At 39.4% G+C, this 22,875-nt stretch overlaps 1 protein-coding gene across 1 annotated transcript in view; it reads left to right on the top strand.

Annotated features, from left to right (window-relative positions):
* Positions 1-22,714, top strand: part of LOC144043809 (activin receptor type-2B-like) — a 30,340-nt gene extending 7,626 nt beyond the window's left edge. The window contains exons 3-11 of the mRNA XM_077557797.1: positions 5,490-5,605; positions 7,087-7,238; positions 9,647-9,790; positions 9,876-10,019; positions 13,331-13,479; positions 13,555-13,669; positions 16,125-16,263; positions 16,353-16,483; positions 16,810-22,714. Of these exons, the coding sequence (XP_077413923.1) occupies positions 5,490-5,605; positions 7,087-7,238; positions 9,647-9,790; positions 9,876-10,019; positions 13,331-13,479; positions 13,555-13,669; positions 16,125-16,263; positions 16,353-16,483; positions 16,810-17,004 (1,285 nt within the window). The 3' untranslated portion in view covers positions 17,005-22,714. The remainder of the gene's footprint in view (positions 1-5,489; positions 5,606-7,086; positions 7,239-9,646; positions 9,791-9,875; positions 10,020-13,330; positions 13,480-13,554; positions 13,670-16,124; positions 16,264-16,352; positions 16,484-16,809) is intronic.
* Positions 22,715-22,875: the final 161 nt, after the last annotated feature.

The raw sequence follows: 22,875 nt of genomic DNA, 5'->3' as shown, positions 1-22,875 counted from the left end.
ACAAGGTAGGATGACTGTTCTGTTCACTTTCGTGCTGAATGGTGTAGTTAGATTTTTTTTGGGTTGCTATGTCCATCCATCCATCCATTAGCAGATCTGTGTATCCTCACAACATTTATATATATCATTTGTGGATTACGTTTGAGGCTAGGAAATTCAGGTTGTTTTTAAACAGTTGTGCAAGACGCGGCGCTAGCTAGCAGCTTGGCTAAAACACCCCCCCTAGTTACGATGCATAGTGTCTAATAATTGCTTATTTTTTATTTTGACTTTTTTGCAGCTGGGAAATTAAACTAGAGACCTCAAGGAGGCTATTTGTCAAGAAATCTCAAAATGGACAAATATTGTCCAACTGTCTTGTATTGTCTAATATCTCTACATTAATCTTCCCGACATGCGGCCCATTCTGCCGCAGCGGGTCACATATGTAAAAATGGTGCAGACGCATGATTTCCCGGGTCGTACCAATAAAAATGTCCCTGAATCTCCGCACACTTTTCACCACTTTCCGAGCACTTCAAACAAGTGCAACCCATTTGTCAGTGACAGTCACCCGCTCTTTCAGTGCTCCAGGTGATGCTCCACCATCAAGTTGTACCACTTCTCTATCCCTCCTCGCTCTCTCTCTCTCTCTGCCCGTTCTAACTACATCTGAGGAATTTCGGCATCAGTATATCCGGGTTCATAAAGATGCGCCCTTGGCTCAGGGCTAAAGACATTGTCTTCATTGTCATTGTCATTGTCATTGTCAGGCTTGTTATTGTGAGTTTTCAAAGTTATAATTACGGTGAAACACGTGCGTCTGTCAGCTGGATGCAGTGCGCCGCGTAGTGATACAAACAAAAAAATAGTGCCAGGCGGTAATGGAGTCTTACTTTTTTCTAGTTTGCGCTTTTGTGATGCAAATGTATCACTCTTTTAAACACAAATTGTTTTGAGAAGAAAAACTTTTTATTTCTACTTTCGACTACTTTCGTCTCGACCAAAATTGGACCAGATCTCGGGTCACAGTCACAAGGCGCTGTCAGCGGTAGTAAGTCAGTGCTGATTGCAGATTCATGTCCAAAAACCCAAACTGTCCCTTTAATATCAATAAGCATCAACCTTGAATCATTTATGTATTTATTTATTTGGCGCTTTGATTTGATTGACACAACAAATCTCAAAAAAGTTGGGACAAGGCCATTTTGACCACTGTGAGGCACCCCCTCTCCTTCTTACAATAGTCTGCAAACATCTGGGGATCCAGGAGACAAGTTTCTCAAGTTTAGAAATAGGAAGGCTGTCCTATTCTTGTCTATCACGCGTCTCTCTAACTGTTCAACTGCCTTGGGCTTTCTTTGTTGCACCTTCTCCTTTATGATGCGCCAGATGTGCGCTAGAAGTGAAAGAAGTGGACTGCAGGCTGGCCATTTCAATACCCGGATCCTTTTCCTACGCAGCCATGATGTTGTAATCGGTGCTGCATGTGGTCTGGCATTATCGTGTTGAGAAATGCAAGATCTTCTCTGAAAGTGATGATGCCTGGATGGGAGCAGATGTGGCACTCATGCAACCCTATATGTTGACAGATGCAGGCTTATAAACTGATAACAACTTGGGTTGTCCTTGTCCTCTTTAGTCAGTATGATATAGCACCCCAGTTTTCCACAAAGAACTTGGAATCGTGATTGGTCTGACCACAAAACAGGTTTCCACTTTGCCACACTCCATTTTAAATAACCACTGGCCCAGAGAAACGCCCGCGCTTCTTGGTCTGCTTTAGAAATGGCTTCTTCTTTGTACTGTGGAGTTTCATCTGGCAACGGCGGCTGCCACGGTGGATTGTGTTGGAATGTTTTCTGGAAGTATTGCTGAGCCCTTTCTGTGATTTCCCTTACAGTAAAGCATTCCTGTTTGCGGTGCAGTACCGTTTAAGGGCCCGAAGATCATGGGCATCCAGTAAGATTTTTCGGCCTCGACCCTTACACACAGAGATTGTTCCAGATTCTCTGAATCTTTGGATGATTTTATGCACTGTAGATGATGATTACTTCAACCTTTTTGCAATTTTTCGCTGGTAAACACCTTTCTCCACTATCTTTCTGCACAACATTGGAGGAATTGGTGATTCTCTACCCATCTTCGCTTCTGAGAGACACTGCCACTGCTCTTTTTATACTTCAATTAAGTTGCCAATGAACCTCATTAGTGGTAACTGGTCTTCCAGCTGTTTTTTTTAAGTGCAATTGACTTTTCCTGCCTCTTATTGCTACATTTCCTAAGTTTTTTGAGATTTTTTGGGCACCATGAAATTTACAATCAACATATTTTCCCCTTAAAATTATACATTTTCTCAGTTAAAGCTTTTGACCTGTCATCTATGTTCTATTCTGAACAAAATATTACATTTTGGCACTTCCACATAATTGCATTCAGTTTTTATTCACAATTTGTATCGTGTCCCAACTTTTTGGGAATTGGGTTTGTACTTCGTCTCCCGCTTCTCCCGCTGGCTGGATGCAATGTCTGACAAGCATGTTGTAGCTGATGCCTGATACCGTATCTGGCATAGGGATAGTCATGTCTGGAAGCTAGCATTAGCAACAGTGTTTGATGTAATGTGATGTCCTGTTTGGTACACTTACATGTTGCAACATCTATTATGGAGGCATTATTAGTCAGCAAACTCACGTTTATTAACAACCAAAGCACAGTTTTTGTATGCCTGTGTTGACATTGAACGCAGTCCCTCATGGTCTCTCTCTCTTCCCAGTCACTCGTGTTGCGTTTATGAACTCAGACATAGCAGGACTCAAAGTAACAGAACATGACACATTTGCAATTGCCGCAAGCCCTAACAACAAAACACAATATGCACTCTTAATTTGTGTTGCATACCACATTTTGTTTGTGTAGATCAATTTATAAAACTGTAAATGTCATAAATTTGTAAATTTTACTCTAGAAGACTATAGTGTGCCAGTTTAAACAGAGTAAACGTTACTCTGGAAGAGAGTTAATATATATATATATATATATATATATATATATATATATATTTTTTTTTAATAAATCACTCAAGGGTTGATGAACGATCGCAGAACCTTCAGTTTGGGAGACAGCCATTATACCTGCTGAGCCACGCCACTTGTCAGTATATCGCTGGTATCAGGTGGAATCCTCATACCGCCATCATTTTTGGTCTTCTTTTGGACACAGCAACAATATGTTAACAAACTTTAGGTGTGGCATAGTTTAAGTGATAGTGTGGCCGTCTCCCACGATGAAGGTTGTGGGATCATCCTCAACCCTTGAGTGATTTATTTATTTATTTAACATTTTACTCTATTCCAAGTGTAAAGTTTACTCTGTTAAGACTGGGGAAAAAATATGGGTAAAATTTACGCTACAAAATGTACTTTGTACTACAAATAAGCTGTTTTTAATGGCCTGTGTAAGCTTCCGAATCTTGAGGAAAATCTATGTGAAAGGGGAAATAAAGAAAATATTTTACAATGCCGTCGATGCCTGATCTCTCAGTAGTTGAGTATTCAAATTCTCTAGGCCACTGCCCACTACACATGAAACTACGGTGACTGCTTTTCATACAGTGGCACATTTTGAGCTTTCCAGTCTGCTGGCATCGATCCGGGTTGGGGCAGCGACCAGCAAAGTCTGCCAGCCTCATCTTGAACCCACTTTTAAATGCACATTAGTGGCACTTTTGGGGTTGGAGTCACTTGTTAAGCGTCCAATATTCTAAATACCTACGATGCACGCAGGAATGTTAAGGACACTGTATATAGAATGCGCCATCTTTAAATAATTCAGTGTTGCATAATGTACGCTGTGAGTGTGGGAGAACATGCTGAGGCGACATGAAAGCTGTTTTTGAAAATATTGGGGTCAGGTCTCAATTAGACACGGGTGGATATTTACGTACGCCGAGATTTACTGCACGTGCATGCAACATAACACTCAGTAGCTTGCAGCTTTTCCCCATCCAGACTATCCTGCACATTTTGAGGCATAAGTGAAGAATGGAATGTGTAACCGAAGAAGCTAACTGGGCCGATGTTGAGTGGGGGTGTTGACAGCCTGTCTAGCTTCAGCCTATCTAAGTTGCGGTTAGTTGTTTAGCTTTTGACATTGATGTAGAGTTCAAAGGAGAATCCCAAATTTTGCCCATTTTGAAGCCTGAGCAAGTAACTAAATCCTGCACGTAGAAGAAACAGTCTAACTCGAATACTGCAATTTTCTTAAAATCTGGGAGTTTTTAGGCTGCAGCTTGGAATTTTAAGGTTTTTATTATAATTGTTTTCTCTTTTGCTTCTGATGTAAAAAAAAATATGTTTTATGTTTTGAGGCATGAATGAATAACTAAATCCTGCACCTGTGTAGGAAGATTTTTTTTTTCTTCCAGCGGGTCTGTTCTAAATTGGAGAAGTTGAATGGGGTCTGTGACAGGCTTCTACTTTGGATTCTGGAGTTGTGGTTGCTTGTTTAGCTTCTGACATTGATGAAGAGTCTGAAATTATTTTATTTTACGAACAAATGAATAGTATTAGTAACCCTGCACTAGGAGAAATGGTCAGAAATGTGTTTAGTGATTAACACTAATGCAGTTCTGTGTGCTTTTAAGAAACAATGAACTCGCCATCTGAGCTCTTAAGTTCCCAGAAAGCAACTATATGTAGTAATTTGACCCATCAGCTTCAAAAATTGTTTTTTATGCTACATTGGCTTGTTTTGGAGAAGAATACAATTTCTGTGGCTTTCATGGCTCCGCTGTGCCTGTAAAATTGGATCAAGCAATAGCAAGGCTCAAAAGCAGCAGGTTTGCATCGTAATTTGCAAGTGAAAATTCCCATTTTGTGCCCCATATAGACTCATTGAAAAGCAATACTATACTGCAAGTGGGCATACAAATGCCACAACATCCTTATGTCACACCAGTCGGCGGCGGAAGAGAAGCTGTTCGGTTGATGGTGCGGGAAGATTGCAAAAGCATTTCAGACTGAAACGGCAGACAAAAAGGTGTTCCTCAAATGAAGTAATTAGGAAAAGGAAAGAAAAACAACATTTCGAGCCTTGAATAGCCGACAGGGGTCACCAACTCTGGTCCTCGAGTGATCAAGTGGTTCCTTAATGATAGATAGGCTCATCAGCAAGCTCTGCAGAAGCCAGGAAACAATCCTAATCATTGGAATCAGGTGTGTTGGAGGCGGGAAACCTCTAAAACCTGTAAGACCCTCAAGCACCGGACTTGACCCCTGGCTTTGACTATCTAGCAAGAGAAGCAAACACTGCAATAAATAGCTTCATTCCCTGCTTTTGCTTTTCAACCTGACAGATTCGAAATGTACAGCACTTATGATCATACAAATGAACCTTCTTTTTTCACAAAAAGATCTCCAGCGTGCATTGGCCGCCATTAAAAATAGCCCCGATACTCTTCTGCACCACTAACACAGGTGTGTGTTGCATGTGTCATCCTGTGTCTTCAGGCAAGAGTGTGTCTCCATGGACGAGAACCCTCAGGTCTTCTTCTGCTGCTGCGAGGGCAACTACTGCAACGAGCGCTTCACCCACCTCCCCGACTTGATCAGCATTGGCAATCGAGGTGAGGGGCGGACCCAGCGAAAAATAACTCCCACATTAGTGGAAAGGACATTTGATATATCGATATGTCTTTATATCTAGGAGGTACAGTGTATCTCTATATCATAGGAGACGATGCACTGGTGGGTGAGGAAGCAATATACTGTATACACGCACACATCATATATACACACATATATGCAACACATACACAAGTTCTTGCTCTTGATTTGTTGGAGTTGAATATGAATGTTGACGTGCCACATAAATATCAAAGCCTAAAAGATATCATAGTATATATCAAATAAATGTACGTCATTGATTTACTTATGGTAAGAGTCAAAATATCGGGTACAATTGTGTGTCCAAGTGACAATGCTAAAAATATAAACATATAAGACTTTACATCGGCTGGATCGGGACCTGATTATATTTTTTAGCATTTTATGCAAAATCAGTCATCAGCTGTAATGTCTTTATTTGCCCAATCGATCAACGGCGTCATGGATCAGCTCTTCAAATTAAGACATTTCAGCTCATCTTAAATTTTATGCTTATTTGTGTTCTTTTGTTCTACGATTGGCTGGCAACCATTTCAGGGTGTACTTCGCCTACTGCCCGAAGGCAGCTGGGATAGGCTCCGACGCCCTCGCGACCCTTGTGAGGACAAGCGGTTAAGAAAATGAATGGATGGAGTGTTCTTTTGAGAATTATTTTTTTTCCCTTCATGCATTTCAATTGCCCTCACTTATGTGGGTTTTCGCTATTCCTGGGCCAGGCTAGTCGATATCCCTCACAAATGCTGTCGGACAACTGTAGAGTAAATATGATTTTTTTTAAATAGATATATTGCTCCATCTTCTAATTGGTCTGTAATCAAACTCGTTGATCACTGATCGGTGATCGGCCCAAAAAATCCTGATCGTGTGAAGCCCAAAAATTTTTATTCATAAGTATTAGGTTAATTTAAAAATTAACAATCACAAAAATAAATATAAACTATTAGAAAAAATAGAAAAAATATGACAAATTGTAATAAAGTGCAAAAAAAGCATACAATATTACTACTTGTATATGAAAAATCCACACACATTTTAAGCAAAAAGTAGGGCGGAAAACAATAGACAAAATAGAAAAATATGCATTATTAATAGGCAAAATAAATATCTAAATATTGTGGAAAAATTATATTACAATACAAAATATTACCAAAAATAGTCCTATATCAAACAATTATATCAGACAAAAATACCGTAATATAGGGAAAAAATATTAGACTTATAAGAGACTTAAATGTTGGTTTACACACCAGTTGGAAGAAGCCACAAGACAACTACTACTTGGAGATAGTCAATACACTATTAACAATAAATGTTCATTTGAAAGGTTAGCAATACATCTAATACTTTGTTGCGGAGAAGCATTTCCTCAATAAGGTAATGCAGATTTTTTTTTTTTAAATCATTTGCATTGTTTATAATCATCAGTTGTTTCTTCCCACAGTCAAAATCCGGCCTCCGCCCCGAGTGCCGTCCATGCTGAATGTGCTTGTCTACTCCCTGCTGCCGCTCTGTGTGCTCTCCCTGGCAATCATCTTGGCCCTGTGGATGTACCGTCACCGCAAGCCGCCTTACGGCCATGTGGACCTGGGCGAGGTGAGATGGGTGACAAATTCCATTATATTTACTGCAGTGCACTTCTGTGGCAAGAGAGACGTATGCAGGGAATGAAAGCCACATTGTTTCTCATTTCCACCTCGCAGGCACTCTAAGAAATGGTGAGGGTTGAGTGCATTCAATTATATTCTATGGAAATGTGGAAATGAATTGTCTGTGGGGCAAGAGAACACATGGAGTTGTGTACAGAATGGTGATGAAAGCATACTAAAAAAAATATATATATATACTGTATATATATATCACAATTATGCTGACTAATATCACTGTTATCTGAATTATCACCATATTAAAATAAGAAAAGGCGCAACAAAAACATGCATCTAAAGCCTGGCAAATTTTACAAAAATATTAAAGATGGTTTGTTCACATTAAAAAAAATAGGTTTTTCGATGATGTCAATTGCTCCTAAGGAGGTGTGCTGCACAGACTAGAGAGTGATCCGCAAGTAAAACGGCACAAATAAACACAAAGTGGAGCAGAAATGGCATTTGCTGCTAACTGTAAGCATGAACTGGATATTGTAGGAGGATAAAACACACTGGTAAAAAGCCGGGTGCCCTTTAAAAGCATGACTCGTAACACATCTCGTACAGTCTTCCTTCTCTATGTCATGGTTCACTTTTTTGCGGCTTTACTACATCGTGGAATTATTTTTTCTGTATTGTAGCTATATTGCGGGATTTTTCCACATCAATTGTTACTGCAGAGCAGTCAGCGCAATTTAGGAGGAAAGAGTATTGAAATGACAGAATGTCAAAACCTTGGGATCATTTTAAACTTAAGTGCAATGTTCCTATTAAGCACAACTGTCTTAAGTTACACAACTGCACATCTACTGTAAAGCAAACTTGTTTAGCTAATGTAGCGAACCATCACTAGTTAGAATGAATTGTAATCCCTCCACTGTTAGGATAGACACATCTGCCGATGCATTTTTTCGATTCGTATCACGATTCGATTCGATACCGATTAATCCCGACACAAATCTATAAATTGATTATTGCAAAAAAAATAAGCTCAAATTTAGAAAATACTAATCAGTAAACTTGTACATGTACACTGTAAGATTTGTATGAAAATGTATTTATTTATCTGAAAATTCAGACTTTTAACTGAGCCACTGCATTTAACAGGTTGCAGTCTGTTTCATGTTTGAACAGCACTGAAATAAAATATTAAGGCGTAATGTTTCATTAATATAACATTCTTCCATGCTTAATGTGTGAATCCTAACCCGAAGGAAGATGTTTTGTTGAATATTCCCATAAAAAATTGATGTTTAAAAATCAATTCGGCCGCATATCGAATTGATTTGAGAATTGCGCGCTGTAATATCGCGATATATTGCCGAATATGTGTGTGTGAATATATATATATATATATCGGGTACAACATGAACAGTGCTCCCAATAAAGGCACACACAAAAAAAATGGAAGACTTATTTGAATAAAATCGATTTTGGGACATTTAAAATCAATTCTGAATTGTACTAAATGAGAATTGCGATTCTTATGAGAATCGATTTTTTGGCACACCCCTAATAAAATCTCTTAATTTTCTCGCAAACCGCGCTAGACGAAATCCTTGAAGTAGTGAGCATAATCCTTGAAGAAGTGAGCATAACAGGGATGTGATTTTTCCACTAATTCGCGGAATTCCGCTTTTTTTATCTCCCCGCCCCCCCAAAAAAAATTCAGATTATTTATTTATTTATTTATTTTTTTGTAGTTCATTGTGTATGCACATGACTCCGACAGATAACATCTTCTGCTATAACAAAGACATTTGTGGTATGCTCTAATATGAGTTACTTTTCATTTGGTCATGATACAATTATTTGTTCATGAAATTTGAACTCTTCAACATTATTTATGTGTTAACTTAGTAATCACATTAGTTAGATATGATGATATTCTCAGTGATAGTTTTTAAAAGCAAAGGCAGTCCAATGTTTTTGAATGTAACTGATTTTGAGTTGACTAAAACTGCCATTTTATATGGGATAGTTCAATATACATTGAAAATTTATGCTGTTGTTTTGTCTATTTCTTTGTCATGTGAGTGCATTGCAAGTACTTAGAAACACGGAAAACCCATGAGCTCTGGACCTAGACCTAGACCCTGGACCTAGCTGGGTGCCAGCGGCCCCCAGACCCCCGGCTAAATTTTCAGATAATTTCACTTTGGTCAAATCACATCCCTGGCATAAATTTGTTGTGTGTATAATCCTTAAATCCTTGATATATATATATATCTCAAGGATTTCGTCAATCGCGGTTTGCGGGAAATGAGAGATTACAGTAATTTACTCTAAGAGGGTAAATACGGTATTAATATAATCAATCAATATAATTGGAAAAAAATCTGTTTCCTTGTGGCTCAGGACCCTGGACCCACCCCTCCATCGCCCCTGGTGGGCCTGAAACCCCTGCGGCTGCTAGAAATCAAAGCCAGGGGTCGCTTTGGTTGCGTTTGGAAAGCCCAACTCATGAGCGAATATGTTGCAGTCAAGGTCTTCCCTGTACAGGTGGGTCAACGCTCTTGCATTTTACACTCAGATTTTTACATGAAAAGGGTCTAAAAGTTGACATCCTTCCATTGTTGTTTCGCAGGATAAGCAGTCATGGCAAAACGAGCGGGACATCTTCCTGACACCGGGCATACGGCACGAAAATATCCTGCATTATATCGCTGCTGAGAAGCATGGCAGTAACCTGGAGACGGAACTGTGGCTCATCACAGAGTTCCACGAGAGAGTAAGAATTCAATCTCTTTAATGTTGGCTATAGGCGCTTATGTGCTGGCCTGACCCGACCTTCTGTCTGTTTTCCAATATTGGCCTGGGCCTTTTGTTTACCTTTGCAAAAGGGCATCACTGCTTTTATTAAAACCGCACTTTTATTAGATGGTGGCCAGGGTATATTAAGGACTGATTTCTTGCCTTTTGTTGAGCCATAATACTGATCTTTGTTTATTTACTGACAAACTACTCATCGGCTATATGAAGCTTGTGTATGGCCAATAATTGGGGGGGAAATTTTTATCAACTTTTGATGATGCAACCCAAATGGCAGCTTTGAACAGAACCAAAATGGCCGACTTTGTGTTAAATTCCTGACACGGGATCCTTGAAACTTTGTTGTGGGTCTACTCATGAAAGACATGCCTATGAAATTTCATGGTGTTGAGTGAAACTAGGGATGCACCATAATATCGGTGGCCGATTAATTATCGTCAATTATTAACCAATTTGATATCATAAAGATAAACCAGTTAATAAAGAAATATGCCCATAATTATCGCAATTATCGACCAATTTGACATCATACAGATAAACCAGTTCATAAAGAAATCTGCCGAGATAATAATAGACATGCCACGTTGATCCATCTGTTGTGGTTGTGGCTCAACTCCTCAACCCCTCCCCTCTTATATGATAATGTCGCATATTTGTTACCTCATAATGCGCGCAACCTTGTGTTCACAGAAGATGCATCATTGCGACATGGCAGTCACCAGTGTGGGCTTTCTTTACTGTCCTGTTATGGAAAATAACTATGAACACGTATTAACATAAGTTTATACTGTATTGTGGACACCTGGATGTTCTTTAACAATGGGCTTTTCACTTCTTGTACATGAAGCAATATCGAAGTGACCTTGACTGAAAAGCCTGCTCGAACAGACTGATTGCTTTCCTGTCTAGCTGACCTTCCCTTTATCTTCTCAAAACCTAACCAGGCTGCAAAAAAAATCTTCCCATGATAATTTACTGCGCACACTCTCACAGGTCACTTCTTGTAGACTCCTCTGTAAGGCATGTGTATATTTGAAGCTTCAAATATAAAGAAACCCAAAAGACAAATTGTTTTTATTCATCTCGCCTAACTACTGAAAATTCCACAACACTCCCCAAAATGTTAACCTCACAGTTTTTTGTTGCGTTTTTAAAACTTGGCTGTTTTGTTTTGGCAAACTCAAAATGAGTTACTGGTTGTCTTTGAAGCAGAGATATCAATCAAATTCAGCTCCATGCGCTTTACGCAATGTTTCAATGTATTGTATACATGTTAAGTTATAGTAGGATTCGAAAGTATATTTGTATTCAAGTTAATTTTGCCATTATCGGCTTACTTATCAGTTACCGACATCGGTACTTTCTAAATTATTGGTTTATCAGTATTGGTTGAAAATAGCATTAACGTGCATCCCTATGTGAAACTGCCTTTGAGGGTTGAATTTCAAAACATTTTCCCCCATTTTGGAGAATCCCTGAAATGATCATCAAACTTTGACTGCATGTTCAATTCATATTAGATGGCATAGTAGAGATGCACGGTACTAATTTGGTACCAAGGTATTGCGTCATTTAAAACTATATTATCTCTTTGACTGCCAAGCGTTTTCAGAAAAGGGATCCCGTGGGTGCCAGCTGATTTAAGCATTTTGACTGATCTTTCAAGGTCCACAGAAAATGATGTGTTTGGACTATGGGAACACAGAATGAAAGATTGAACTCTCATCTTTCATCAGAAAAAAAAGTTTGTTTCTACCTTATTCCGTTTTTCAGTAATCAACAATAGAAAATGGTTAGTTTCACCCAAATGCTCTGTTTTGACAAAATACGGAGAAATCAAGCTTTTTGTGAAACGATATTATTTCACGCACTCTAGTGAATTTGACCCCTTTTTTTCCCATGATTGATGTCACAAACACCTAAACAGTGCTTTACTTCTGTAAAACACTACCACCAACAATGGAAAAAGTGTTTTTTTGATAGCAAAATACGTTAATTTACATTCAACAGTGTAACAATTTGACAAAACAATTTGGCAAACTATTTACAAATGTGTGCAACTGTGGTACTAATTACAATTGTGTGGATGTTTCAACTACAGTTTTTCTTTTTGTAACACTCCCCTGCGTGCAAGGAGACGCAGCAGGATTTGCACAACAGATTAGTTACACTGCGATTGCCCCTTCACGTGCAGACGCTACACTTTCTTGCCGTCTTTTTTTCCGGGCAATAGCAAGCATTTACTGCAGTGTGTGTTTGGCCATGTTGCCATCAAGTCTACTCTCAGGATCATGATACGGTGACGTTACGGTGGTGTTACGATGGCTTCCTCATGTCCTTCAGTTCCTATACCGGTTGGTAGATGTTCTGATCCATCTTATCCACTCCATTCATGGTGGCATCGTAGTCCATAACCAGTGTCTTCTCCGTGATCAGACTGTACCCACTCCTCCGATGAGGGGAACTCGGGGTACTCTTCGTCGTCCGATTGAACGTCTGCCTGTGCAGAAGTGCTCGGTTGTGCTCCGCATTTTCCGGCGTTAGCATCGCTAACCAGTGAGGCTTTATGACGCCGCGTCAACGCTTCCAGCTTCGGCGTCAACCTCGGAGTCACCATCATCATCATCGTCGTCATCAATGTACTCTTTAGCATTGGTCGATGCTTTTCGTCTTTAAAAAAAAATGCTCAAGCGTGAGCTACTTGCAACCGGTCGCCATTTTCGCTTCCTCAGCCATTCTCCCCTCAACACTCTAGCTCCGCCTCACGTCTTCTACTGACGCCTACCCAATCCTGTCCAAAGAGAGTCATCGCTGCCATCTAGGGGCCAAAAATAGGCATTATACTAACTAGATCTGCTTGATACTTTCAGCACAGCTGGCCAAGGCTTTCCTCCACCCGTTTCCAAAAAAAAAACATAGTGAACGTCTTTTAACGTCTTTGGCAGTCCTCCGTAGGATTTTACTAAACGTTATTTAACGTTTTTGGCAGTCAAAGAGTTAAATTGCATTTTCAATGGTACCGGTACTTGCAGCGCCGGCGCTCGCCTAGTGACCTTACCGCGACTTGTTACTAGCCCAGTGTGGACTTGACCCACACATGTGGAGTAAGAAAAAAAGGAGACCCGTCACCTGACCACAAAGCTTAGGATGCTGCTTTGCGTAACCGAACACTTATGAACTATATAGTGTTGGACAGGAAACACTGTATATTGTCACACACACAAAAAAAAATGTCATTACGCCTTTCACACTCCCGGTGCTTGGTTTCAGGGTTCATTGACCGACCACCTCAAGGGCAACACTGTGACCTGGGGGGAGCTGTGCCTCATAGCCGAGACTATGTCCCGTGGCTTAGCCTATCTCCACGAGGACATTCCCAGCCACAAGGGAGAAGAACCCAAACCCACCATCGCGCACAGGTATACCTATAGGCGCAAAAGATGACGACTGCATTGTGATAGGTTGGCTAATGGCGGTTTCTCTCTCATCATCAGGGATTTCAAAAGTAAGAATGTGATGCTCCGAAACGACCTGAGCGCAATCATTGGAGACTTCGGGCTCGCCGTCCGATTTGAACCGGGGAAACCTCCAGGAGACACTCATGGGCAGGTAACAAAAACAGACTTTTGCTCCATATTTGAAATAATTACAGCAACTCATTTCAACCCTGATGTGTTTCCAAGGCCTGCATGACTGAGAATGTACACACACGTAATTTACAAGTGTAAAAACAACCTCACAATTTTTTAGCAAGCACATTGACATTTTTTATTGATATTGTGACAGTAAATTTTAAATGAGTTCTGCCATACTAAATCTATTATTTGTAGCCCAAAAATAAATTTTCTTTGCAATTAAATTTTTTTATAGAAACAAACTATTTTCCTGAAGCTTACTTATTTCTGTCACTTAAATGTCACCTATTACTCCATAATGACAAATATCATCACCACCATCATTCTGAACAACAGTAAGTTGTGGTCCACCATTGTCAACTACGACAACTATCAGTATGAGAAAATGTGTTTAAATACATTTCTGGTGATTGTCTGACAATAATCTCATCCAATTTCTCCAAGTGGAGTATACAAGGATCTACCAATTCCAGCTACAGTAGTCAGAATGAAAAATGTAAATGTATTGTATTTGATATATAGTGATTTGTGCCATATATGTCGCCGTGGAATATGTAATTTGTAAACAGTCCTTAACACAGACGGTAGGTACAGCTATTCGCGCAGTTTCCAAAGGACAACAAATGCAGCTGCGATGTTTTGACAGATTGTTTAGTTGCCAATAATACAGTGTGTGTTTGCTCAATTCTTTAGCCGTAGCCGTGCCTGTGTAGACGTGTGTACTGCTAGTTTTCCTCGTAATCTTTCATAGTTCATGGTGGAACACAGAGCAAGTTGAACAAATGTCGGCCAGTTGCTCTTCACGGCGACCGTTTTTTTGCACGTTTTGACCAATGTCAATCTTGGCAACCCCAAATCATTTCCAGGCTGGTGAGAGACTTCTCCATTTATCCCCACTATGAGTTTGAAACACTGCCGTGTTCCACTACGCTGGGGCCATTAAGTTACATGACTGAATCCTGCCCACTGACAGAGGTGGGCATTTTCATTGACTGGAATTGATGATAGATGGAAGTGCCCATCTTTTGGCGTGTGCTTCAGCACTTTTAGCGAATGCTTGATAATGTGAAGCCTCACAAAAATGCATGGCTTGAGAAGGACCGTGTGGACTCATCGCGGTCGACAGAAGTAATCCTGCTTTACTCAGGTGCTCAGCCTGTGCAATTTTTCACACGCCAAAAGGTGGGCACTTCCATCAATCATCAATGACGATGCTCACCTCTGCCCACTGATTGGCAGAATGAGGATTTATCACTTCCTCCTAATTTGCCATGTATGCTGCTGATTTGCGGAATAAGGACTTTCAGCACTTCCTACTGCTTTGTAGCCAATCAATGGACACGTTTTTTTCTTTTGAGAGAATATTAATACTCTATAATGTAAAACTACATATCGTGAAAGAAACTTTGACAATAATATCGCTAATGATATCGCCCACCCCTGATTGCATCATAATCTCTCAAACTGAGCCATGCGACCAGACTTACTTTTTGACTCATCGTATCGTAATACCTCACAAACACCATCAGCTAAACATTGTCAGTGGTGTCATAGACTCATCCACAGCTGGAGAAATAGACTCTGAATTGTTTTCCATCAGACAGCTGCCTTAGAATATCACCAAACAGTACTTCAGTGCGTGTAGTTGCTGTGAAATGTAAAAGGGGGGTTTGCTTCATTTTAGCTGTCATTTCCTCTCTTTTTTTTTCACCAATCGTTGTCATGTATTTTTTTTTTTTATTATTCTTTCTGCATTGGAGAAAGGCTTTTTATCCTTACGCAAATTACAGGCCACTCCAAGTAAGCACGCTCTTGCTTTTTGTTCTAGGGTCAGATAAACGACTACCACTTGGAGCAGTTTCAGTGCTTTTTATGTTTGTTAGTTACCTCAGATTTTATGAAAAAATGTCTCTCCAGAATTCCTATGCTTTTTCTCATAATGCTGTTTCAAATTGGTCGTCTTCATCACATCTGTAGTCTCCAGGATATGAAGCACATGGGTCTTGCTTGTGCTGGCTGGAGGGAGAATGCAAAATATTTCAGTCTATTGTATGAATTGCCGATTTCCACTTTCCACTTCTTTTTTTTTTTTAACCCCTGAACTTGGAAGACAAAATTTTCGTGCAATCTAGGCTCCGACAGCTGGCAGTGTCAGCAAAAGTAAAAATTGTCTCTCGCATCAGTGAACTCGGCGATCCAGTAACAGGCTATCATTGGCATGGAGACAAGTCTCAATATTTACACATTCTGATCAAAACACATAGTGAAGGAAAGCATTCAATTTGGGTGCATCTGCAGACACCCATCAGCCTCACGTACACGATGAACGGGTTGTTCAATGGCGAACGTCAATGTGCGACGTGCAGTGTGTCTTACAGCTGTACTATATCCACATTAAGCCTGTTCCCAACTTGTTTTGGTGCCATCAGGTGGGTACGCGACGCTACATGGCTCCCGAGGTGCTGGAGGGAGCCATCAATTTCCAGCGAGACTCCTTCCTGAGGATCGACATGTACGCCATGGGTCTGGTGCTGTGGGAGCTGGTGTCCCGCTGCAACGAAACCGATGGTGAGTCCACCCGGAAGACAGCTTGTGATTGTCCTAGTTGATTAATAAGAAGTGGGGCCCAATTTTTTTTCTTCTAATGTCCTTTTCAGCTACCGTGGGTGAATACCTCCTGCCGTTTGAGGACGAAATAGGGCAGCATCCAACCCTGGAGGATCTGCAGGATGTGGTCGTGCACAAGAAATTGCGCCCAGTCATCAAAGACTGTTGGCTAAAACATCCTGTGAGTAATTTTGCTGAGCGTACAAAGTTATGCGGTCAGGTACAGGGACATCTACCATGATTGACCAGGCAGGATGAAGTAGTATGATGAGAGAGAAAAAATTGAGTGTCAAAAAGGTGTGGTTTTTCAAAAGATCTTTTTAATAATTTTCTACTGTCGGGTCATTTAGACAAAAAGTTTAAACACTGCAAACTCTAGCTTTAAGATAGTTGGTCAGAAGAGGAACGGTAAAATTCAGACTTGTGTAAATGCAAAAAAAGTAAGCCATTGGGTTGAAACGGAGGAGGTAGCCTTCTTAACACGTGCGGCCCCTCCTCCCCCCACAGGGTTTGAGCCAACTGAGCGAGACCATCGAGGAATGCTGGGACCACGACGCAGAGGCCCGCCTGTCGGCCGGCTGCGTGGAGGAGCGCATCGGCCAAATCGCCAGGACCACCGGCAGCACTACCTCAGACGGCCCCGTCTCCATTGTCACGTCGCTCACCAACGAGGACCTACCTCCCAAAGAGTCCAGTACCTGAACACGGGCAGTGCTCCTGACATTTTTTTATTTGAATTTTTTTTTTCAAACTCAAACTCAGTGGATCTCGGTGAATATTTAATAACATGCAGCTGCTATTTTATCCCCAATACTGGTATTTTTGTTCTGGGGTGTTGGATCTTATTAACACATCCATCTGCTGTAGTTTGGACGTAGTATTTAAGCTGTGCGACAGGCAACACTAAAAGTCGTTATTACCTCATGTATTTTTTTTTCGTTAATTACCTCATTTTTTAACATTTAAACAAAAAATACTTTTCTCCTTATCCCCTTCCCGGTGAAATGAACTTTTGAACTTCAAAACCTCTGGAGGATTTTGAGACTGTTAGAACAAAATAGATTCATCTTCCTCAGGGGTCGACGCTTCTCTGATTTTTAAAAGAAACTCTTCAAAGTGTGCTCCCCTACTTTTTAAACCTGTGAATGCCTCGCTCCCAACAGAAAAGGAAAAGTTAAGGGAAACAACAACAAAAAATCATACAGTATATATAAATATATATAATGGAGCACAGTGGATTTTATCAAGCTAAAATGGGTGCTGGACTTGTTGGAGATTTTAGGGACACCATGTGGTCCCGCGGGGAACTACCTCTCAGGTATCCAATAGGCTTCTTTTTTTGTGTGTGTCCTCTTATGCGAGAGGGAGAGCCAAGCTAGCTGTCATTATGGACGTGTTCCCCATTTTAATGCTGATTTTGATTCATTCTCATTGCTTTTATTTGTAGAGTTACTCCTTTGGCCAGTGCCGGCATTGACGAATGCTGTCTGGAGTTGCAATGTTACACATTCTTTATTTTTAACTATGTTTGTGTAAGTGTGTGAGTGGATGGGAATGAATGATTATGCAGTTAAAGCACAAAATGAGTCATATCCTGGCCCAAATTTGAGAAAGTTCATCTTTTAGTAATCACACAATGATATATTTGCCGCTTTTCTTACTTTTTTATGTTTTGAGAACTTGACCAATGAAAAATGTCTCCAAGTGTGCATACCTTTAAATGCAACAACAAAAAAATAGCTTCAGTTGTCACTATCCAATGAAAAGCATGCATCTGTTTTTTTGTTTTTATTCAAATGCAACAAAGTATCTCATGATTAAGACCCCCCCTAAAAAAAAAACATAGATGATAGATGTGTGACTTTGTTTAAAAAAAATGAACAGCAAATTGTCTTTGGTTTTCAAAAAAAGAAAAAGCATGCAAAACTTGTATGCTGTAATGTTCGCTTTTTATTGGCCAATGACAAAATGCATGTTTTACGAAAGCGTTTTTTTTTTTTGATGAAATACAGACAAGGTCTTTAACATCATCCGTTTTTTTTTTCAAAAACAAAAAAATGCATATTCTGTTCTGCATAAATGCTTTTCATATGAAAGCAAAGTGAGCAATACTGCATTTATCAAGTAAAAATGAATGTACAGTATATACATATGTATGTATATATTATCTCCAGATCTTTTACATTTCAGATAAAGATATACAGTATAAATGACAAAAAGCGATAAAGCTTGTCTTTCATCGGACAGTTAAAAAAATGCATGTTTTGTAGAAGTGTACTTTCAGTCAAAATATTGTTTTAAAATATGTAAATGATATTTTAATTGAAATTCAAATGGGTTTCCATATCTTTATTTTCCTCGTCGCTTAAATGGGCAAACTCAATTTTTGTAATTTTTCAAAAGTGATTCATGTTTTGTGACTTCCACTTAATGGCTGCTACCAAACATTTAGCACAATAGTGGTCTAAGATCAGTCTAAACATCTGGCAAAGCAACAAATATTTCATGAAAGATGATTAATAACATTCACGTATACCTGTGGATCTCTACTGCTGTCGCACTGGGACCTGTATTTTTCCTTAAGTTGCATGCTAAAGTTGCACAGTTTGATAGTAGTTGAAAACAATCAACAAATTGTTTGGAAGATGGTGAAACAATTCTTAAAAGAACCTTCAAACTTAGTGCGAATCAGAATTAAAGTTTACTTTGTCAAAGTAAAGTTTGTCAAAATTTAAGCTGAACCTTGATTTAGAGAGGTATTTATTGCTTATAATTGTAACCTAGAAAAATTCCTAACAGCCGGGGTATGAGCCATTTTGTGCTGTACGTGTGCGTTTCTAAGTGAGAATAGCGGACAGGCCGCCATACTTGAGTACAAGCAACATGTCTGTTTCTGTGTTTTCCCTTGACGTGTCGAACGGATTCCGCTCAAGTCAGTCATTTGTCCCCAGATACCTCAGTCCTCCACGTACGTCACGCCGGGTGAGCTCAAAACGGTTGCCTTTTTCGTCTCTCGCCGATGCAATGCCATGCAGTCGTCGTCGTGTACATGCTGTCATACGAACACAAGTTCCATACATTTTTGAATGTCCGTTTTTTATGCTGCTCTGACTATTCCGGAACTCTCAAGGATTTGTATTCTTAGCCTGCTCTAGAACCATCAGTGGCGTGACACGAGGCTAACGTCGTTGTCGTTCGTGTTTTGTGTGTGCGTGTATGTTTGTGTGTTAAATGATGATGATGAAGGGGTAAGCCCTCAAGCTGCTTCCTCTCCTCCGAGACTGACCTCAGATCTTCTGAACAAGTACCTCAGGCTTTTTTTTTCTACATGTACGTGGACTTATTTTTGTTCTTATGATGTATTTGATTGTATGTTTTATTTTTAAGTCCAGATGGTTAAATGTTGTCAGATGGGCCTCTTTGTCTATTGAGATTTTTAATTAGTTTTTTCCCCCAGGAAAATTACTGTAATTTAACTTTTAAAAAAACAACTTTTTTTTAACAATAGCCCTAGCAGTTGTCACACTATACACACACACACACCCCAAAAATTAAAAAAAATTAAGAGACGTCGATTGTTGTAAATAGATGACGCGCTGGACACTATGTTTTTGTTTGTTTCTTCTTTTTTTTTATGTGTGTTTTAAAGCAGTGGTTCTCATCCGTGGTCCTCGAGTACCCTTAACCAGCCTGTTTTCCATGTCTCCCACAAGCAACACAGGCGTTTCAAACGATTAGCTAATCAGCAAGCTCTGCATGAAGCCTGATAACGCTGCTCTGCTGTGTTGGCTGGGGAGAGATAGAAAACAGCCTGGATAGGGTTACTCGAGGACCGGTGTCGGTACCAGATGTGATCGGGCTGCCAGATTCTATCGGGGTCGCCTACCGATGGCGTCACGCTACTGGATTGGCTGGAGATTATCCGTTTATAATTGTTCAATAAAGTTATTTGAAAAAGAAATCCGGTTGACGTCAAAACATAAGAAAGAAAATTTTAATAATGTCATTTAAATAACAAAATGTATGGACTGAAATTGTCAAAACGTAAATAAACCTAGGAATATAAAAGCAGGATACTTGAAGATTAAAAAAAATAAAAATAGATTGAAGCGCCGTCGACCTTGCCGATGACGTCAGTACAGCAGTGCTAACGATATGCCCGATTCAGACGTGTTCACTTCGGTTTGGTTTCTTTTTTAACAGTTCTCAAATCACAATACATAACAAAAATAGTCTTAATGATAATAGGACCACATTAGTAATCTAAACTGACAATATTTGTCACATCTCAGGCAACTAAATTGTGTATTTATCATTTATTTCATCTATTTTTATTATTTATTCAATATGTTGCTTTTATATTCTTATGTTTGTTTATGTTTTTACCATTTCAGCCCGTACATTTTGTTATTTAAAGTACATCTTTAATATTTTCTTTCCAATGTTTGTCGTCAATTGGATAATTTCTAGCCAATCCTGTAGCGTGACGTGTTCGTTAGGCGACCCCAATACGATCTGGCAGGCCGATCACATCTGGTGCCGGCACCGGGTCTGAGAATCAGTGTTTTAAAGGTTCCCATATACAGTTAAGCCCAAAATTGCCATATTTAGAAATATTGTTCTTTTTTTCTGTATCTATGAATGGGTCTCTTAGCTGGAACATGCAAGTACTGGAAGGAGTTAAAATAGTTGGCCAAATTTTACATTTGACCAAATTATGCTTGAGCTTAATCAGAAACCAGTGTAAATTTATAGCTGATTAACAATGGTTGAGATCAGCACTTGTAAAAATGTTTTCATCTTGAGACAAACTAGAATTTCTCTCACATTTTGGAGATACAGTATTATTTTTGTTTGGTTTTATTTTCAATAAATTATTGGAAGGTGACAATGCTAAAAAATAATAATGATCACACCAACTTTACAAACACTTCTCCCCTTTCCAGTAATCAACAGGTGTGTATTGTGTACATTTGTACATCAATGCTACATTGTCGGGCATAGTTTAGCAGCTAACTTCCATTAATTCCCATGACAAACTCAGTATTTCCAAAATTCCTGTGACTAGTTTTTGGAAACTTACTCTGATTCAAGACACAAAATAGAAATTCTGGAGATAAACATTAAAAATGACCCCATAGTCACATTTTCTCCTTCTTGTGATTTGAAATGAATACTTCCCAAGATCCTGAGTCAAAGCAATAGAAATTGTCCCCTTTTGGAGCCCCATCCAACTTGAAAATACCTGTTCCACAAATATAAATATATATATAAATGATATAATAATTTTGGTCTTAACTGTATGGTATAATAGATTTTATTTTTTGCCCAAGAGTGGCTATCGGGTGTCGTGTAGCTAGCACACGTGTGTGCGTGTGCTTGTGTGTGTGGATCGCAAGCAAAAAGATGATTCCGGATGCTTCTGCGAGCTCTTTTTTTTCTTATTTTTTTTTTTGGAACAGTATTACCTCTAAATAAACACATAACCTGCCGATGTGATGTTCAGACGTGATAGTTTAGACATGCAGTGCTGTGCGAAGATGGTGACTTTCATATGATTTCTGTTAAAAACAAACAAACAAATGGATGGGGTAATTTTTATTTCAATATTTTTTTGGGGGATTACGCAAAACGATTGATGTGCACAGTGATGTGTGTATGAGCTGAGGGTCCAGCAATATATTTAACACAGCAATAGTCATTTAAATATCATTTGATGGTCACTCAGCTGTGTGCAACAATGACCCCCCACTCCCACCCTAACGGTCCACCCAGGTGCTTTCACACAATGCCTCCCAAAAACACTTCCAGTTCTTCTCACCACTTACCTCACACAGTACCTCTGTAACTTGGCGTCATCTGTAAAAAGGACAAGAACAATTGAGCCACTGAGAGCAAGAGTAGGACAACTTAATTTTGGCAGCCATGACTTTAAGTTGAGTGCAATAGTGGCCGAAAGAAAAAAAAAAAAAAGGAACATTCATTACACTGACATGCAGATGCACTGGCACCCAACCTGAAAAACATGCTTTGTGCAATAATGGGCTGCCCCCTATATGTCAAAATTGGAACTAGTCTTTGACTTAGACATATTAATACAAAAATAAGCTTTTTCTATGTTCATGTCTGTTCTTAACACACACAAAAAGACTTGTCTCACTCTTGTTCAAAATCGCTCAATTATTGTATGTATAAGTTTTTTTTATGATTATTATTATTGTGTGTGTGTGAATGCAAAGAAAGCCCTTGTTCGAGTGTGAATGACAAGATTTTCCCCATTGATGTGATGATTCCCGTGCGCAAATGTATGACTTTTGTCTCGGAAAGTACGTAGAAATTTAAAAATTAAAAAAAAAGTAGATGAGAAGACATCTTTTTTGTATATGAAAAATAAAATACGAACGCAGATAAAGCCAGTGTGTTTGTCATCTTCACTGTGTTTACTGTGAAATACGCACACCGGAAAGACTACTAGGTACACTTGACTTGAACCTGCTAGTGGCTCCAAACTTTTACAGATGTTCCTTTAAGTTTTGTTACAGAGTTACAATTCATTACGTTTCTACAAAACTG

The sequence above is a fragment of the Vanacampus margaritifer genome, chromosome 2 (genome assembly GCF_051991255.1).
Source record: "Vanacampus margaritifer isolate UIUO_Vmar chromosome 2, RoL_Vmar_1.0, whole genome shotgun sequence".
Taxonomy (NCBI): domain Eukaryota; kingdom Metazoa; phylum Chordata; class Actinopteri; order Syngnathiformes; family Syngnathidae; genus Vanacampus; species Vanacampus margaritifer.
The sequence above is the reverse complement of the archived record's forward strand: the minus strand, read 5'-3'. Positions and strand labels throughout refer to the sequence as shown.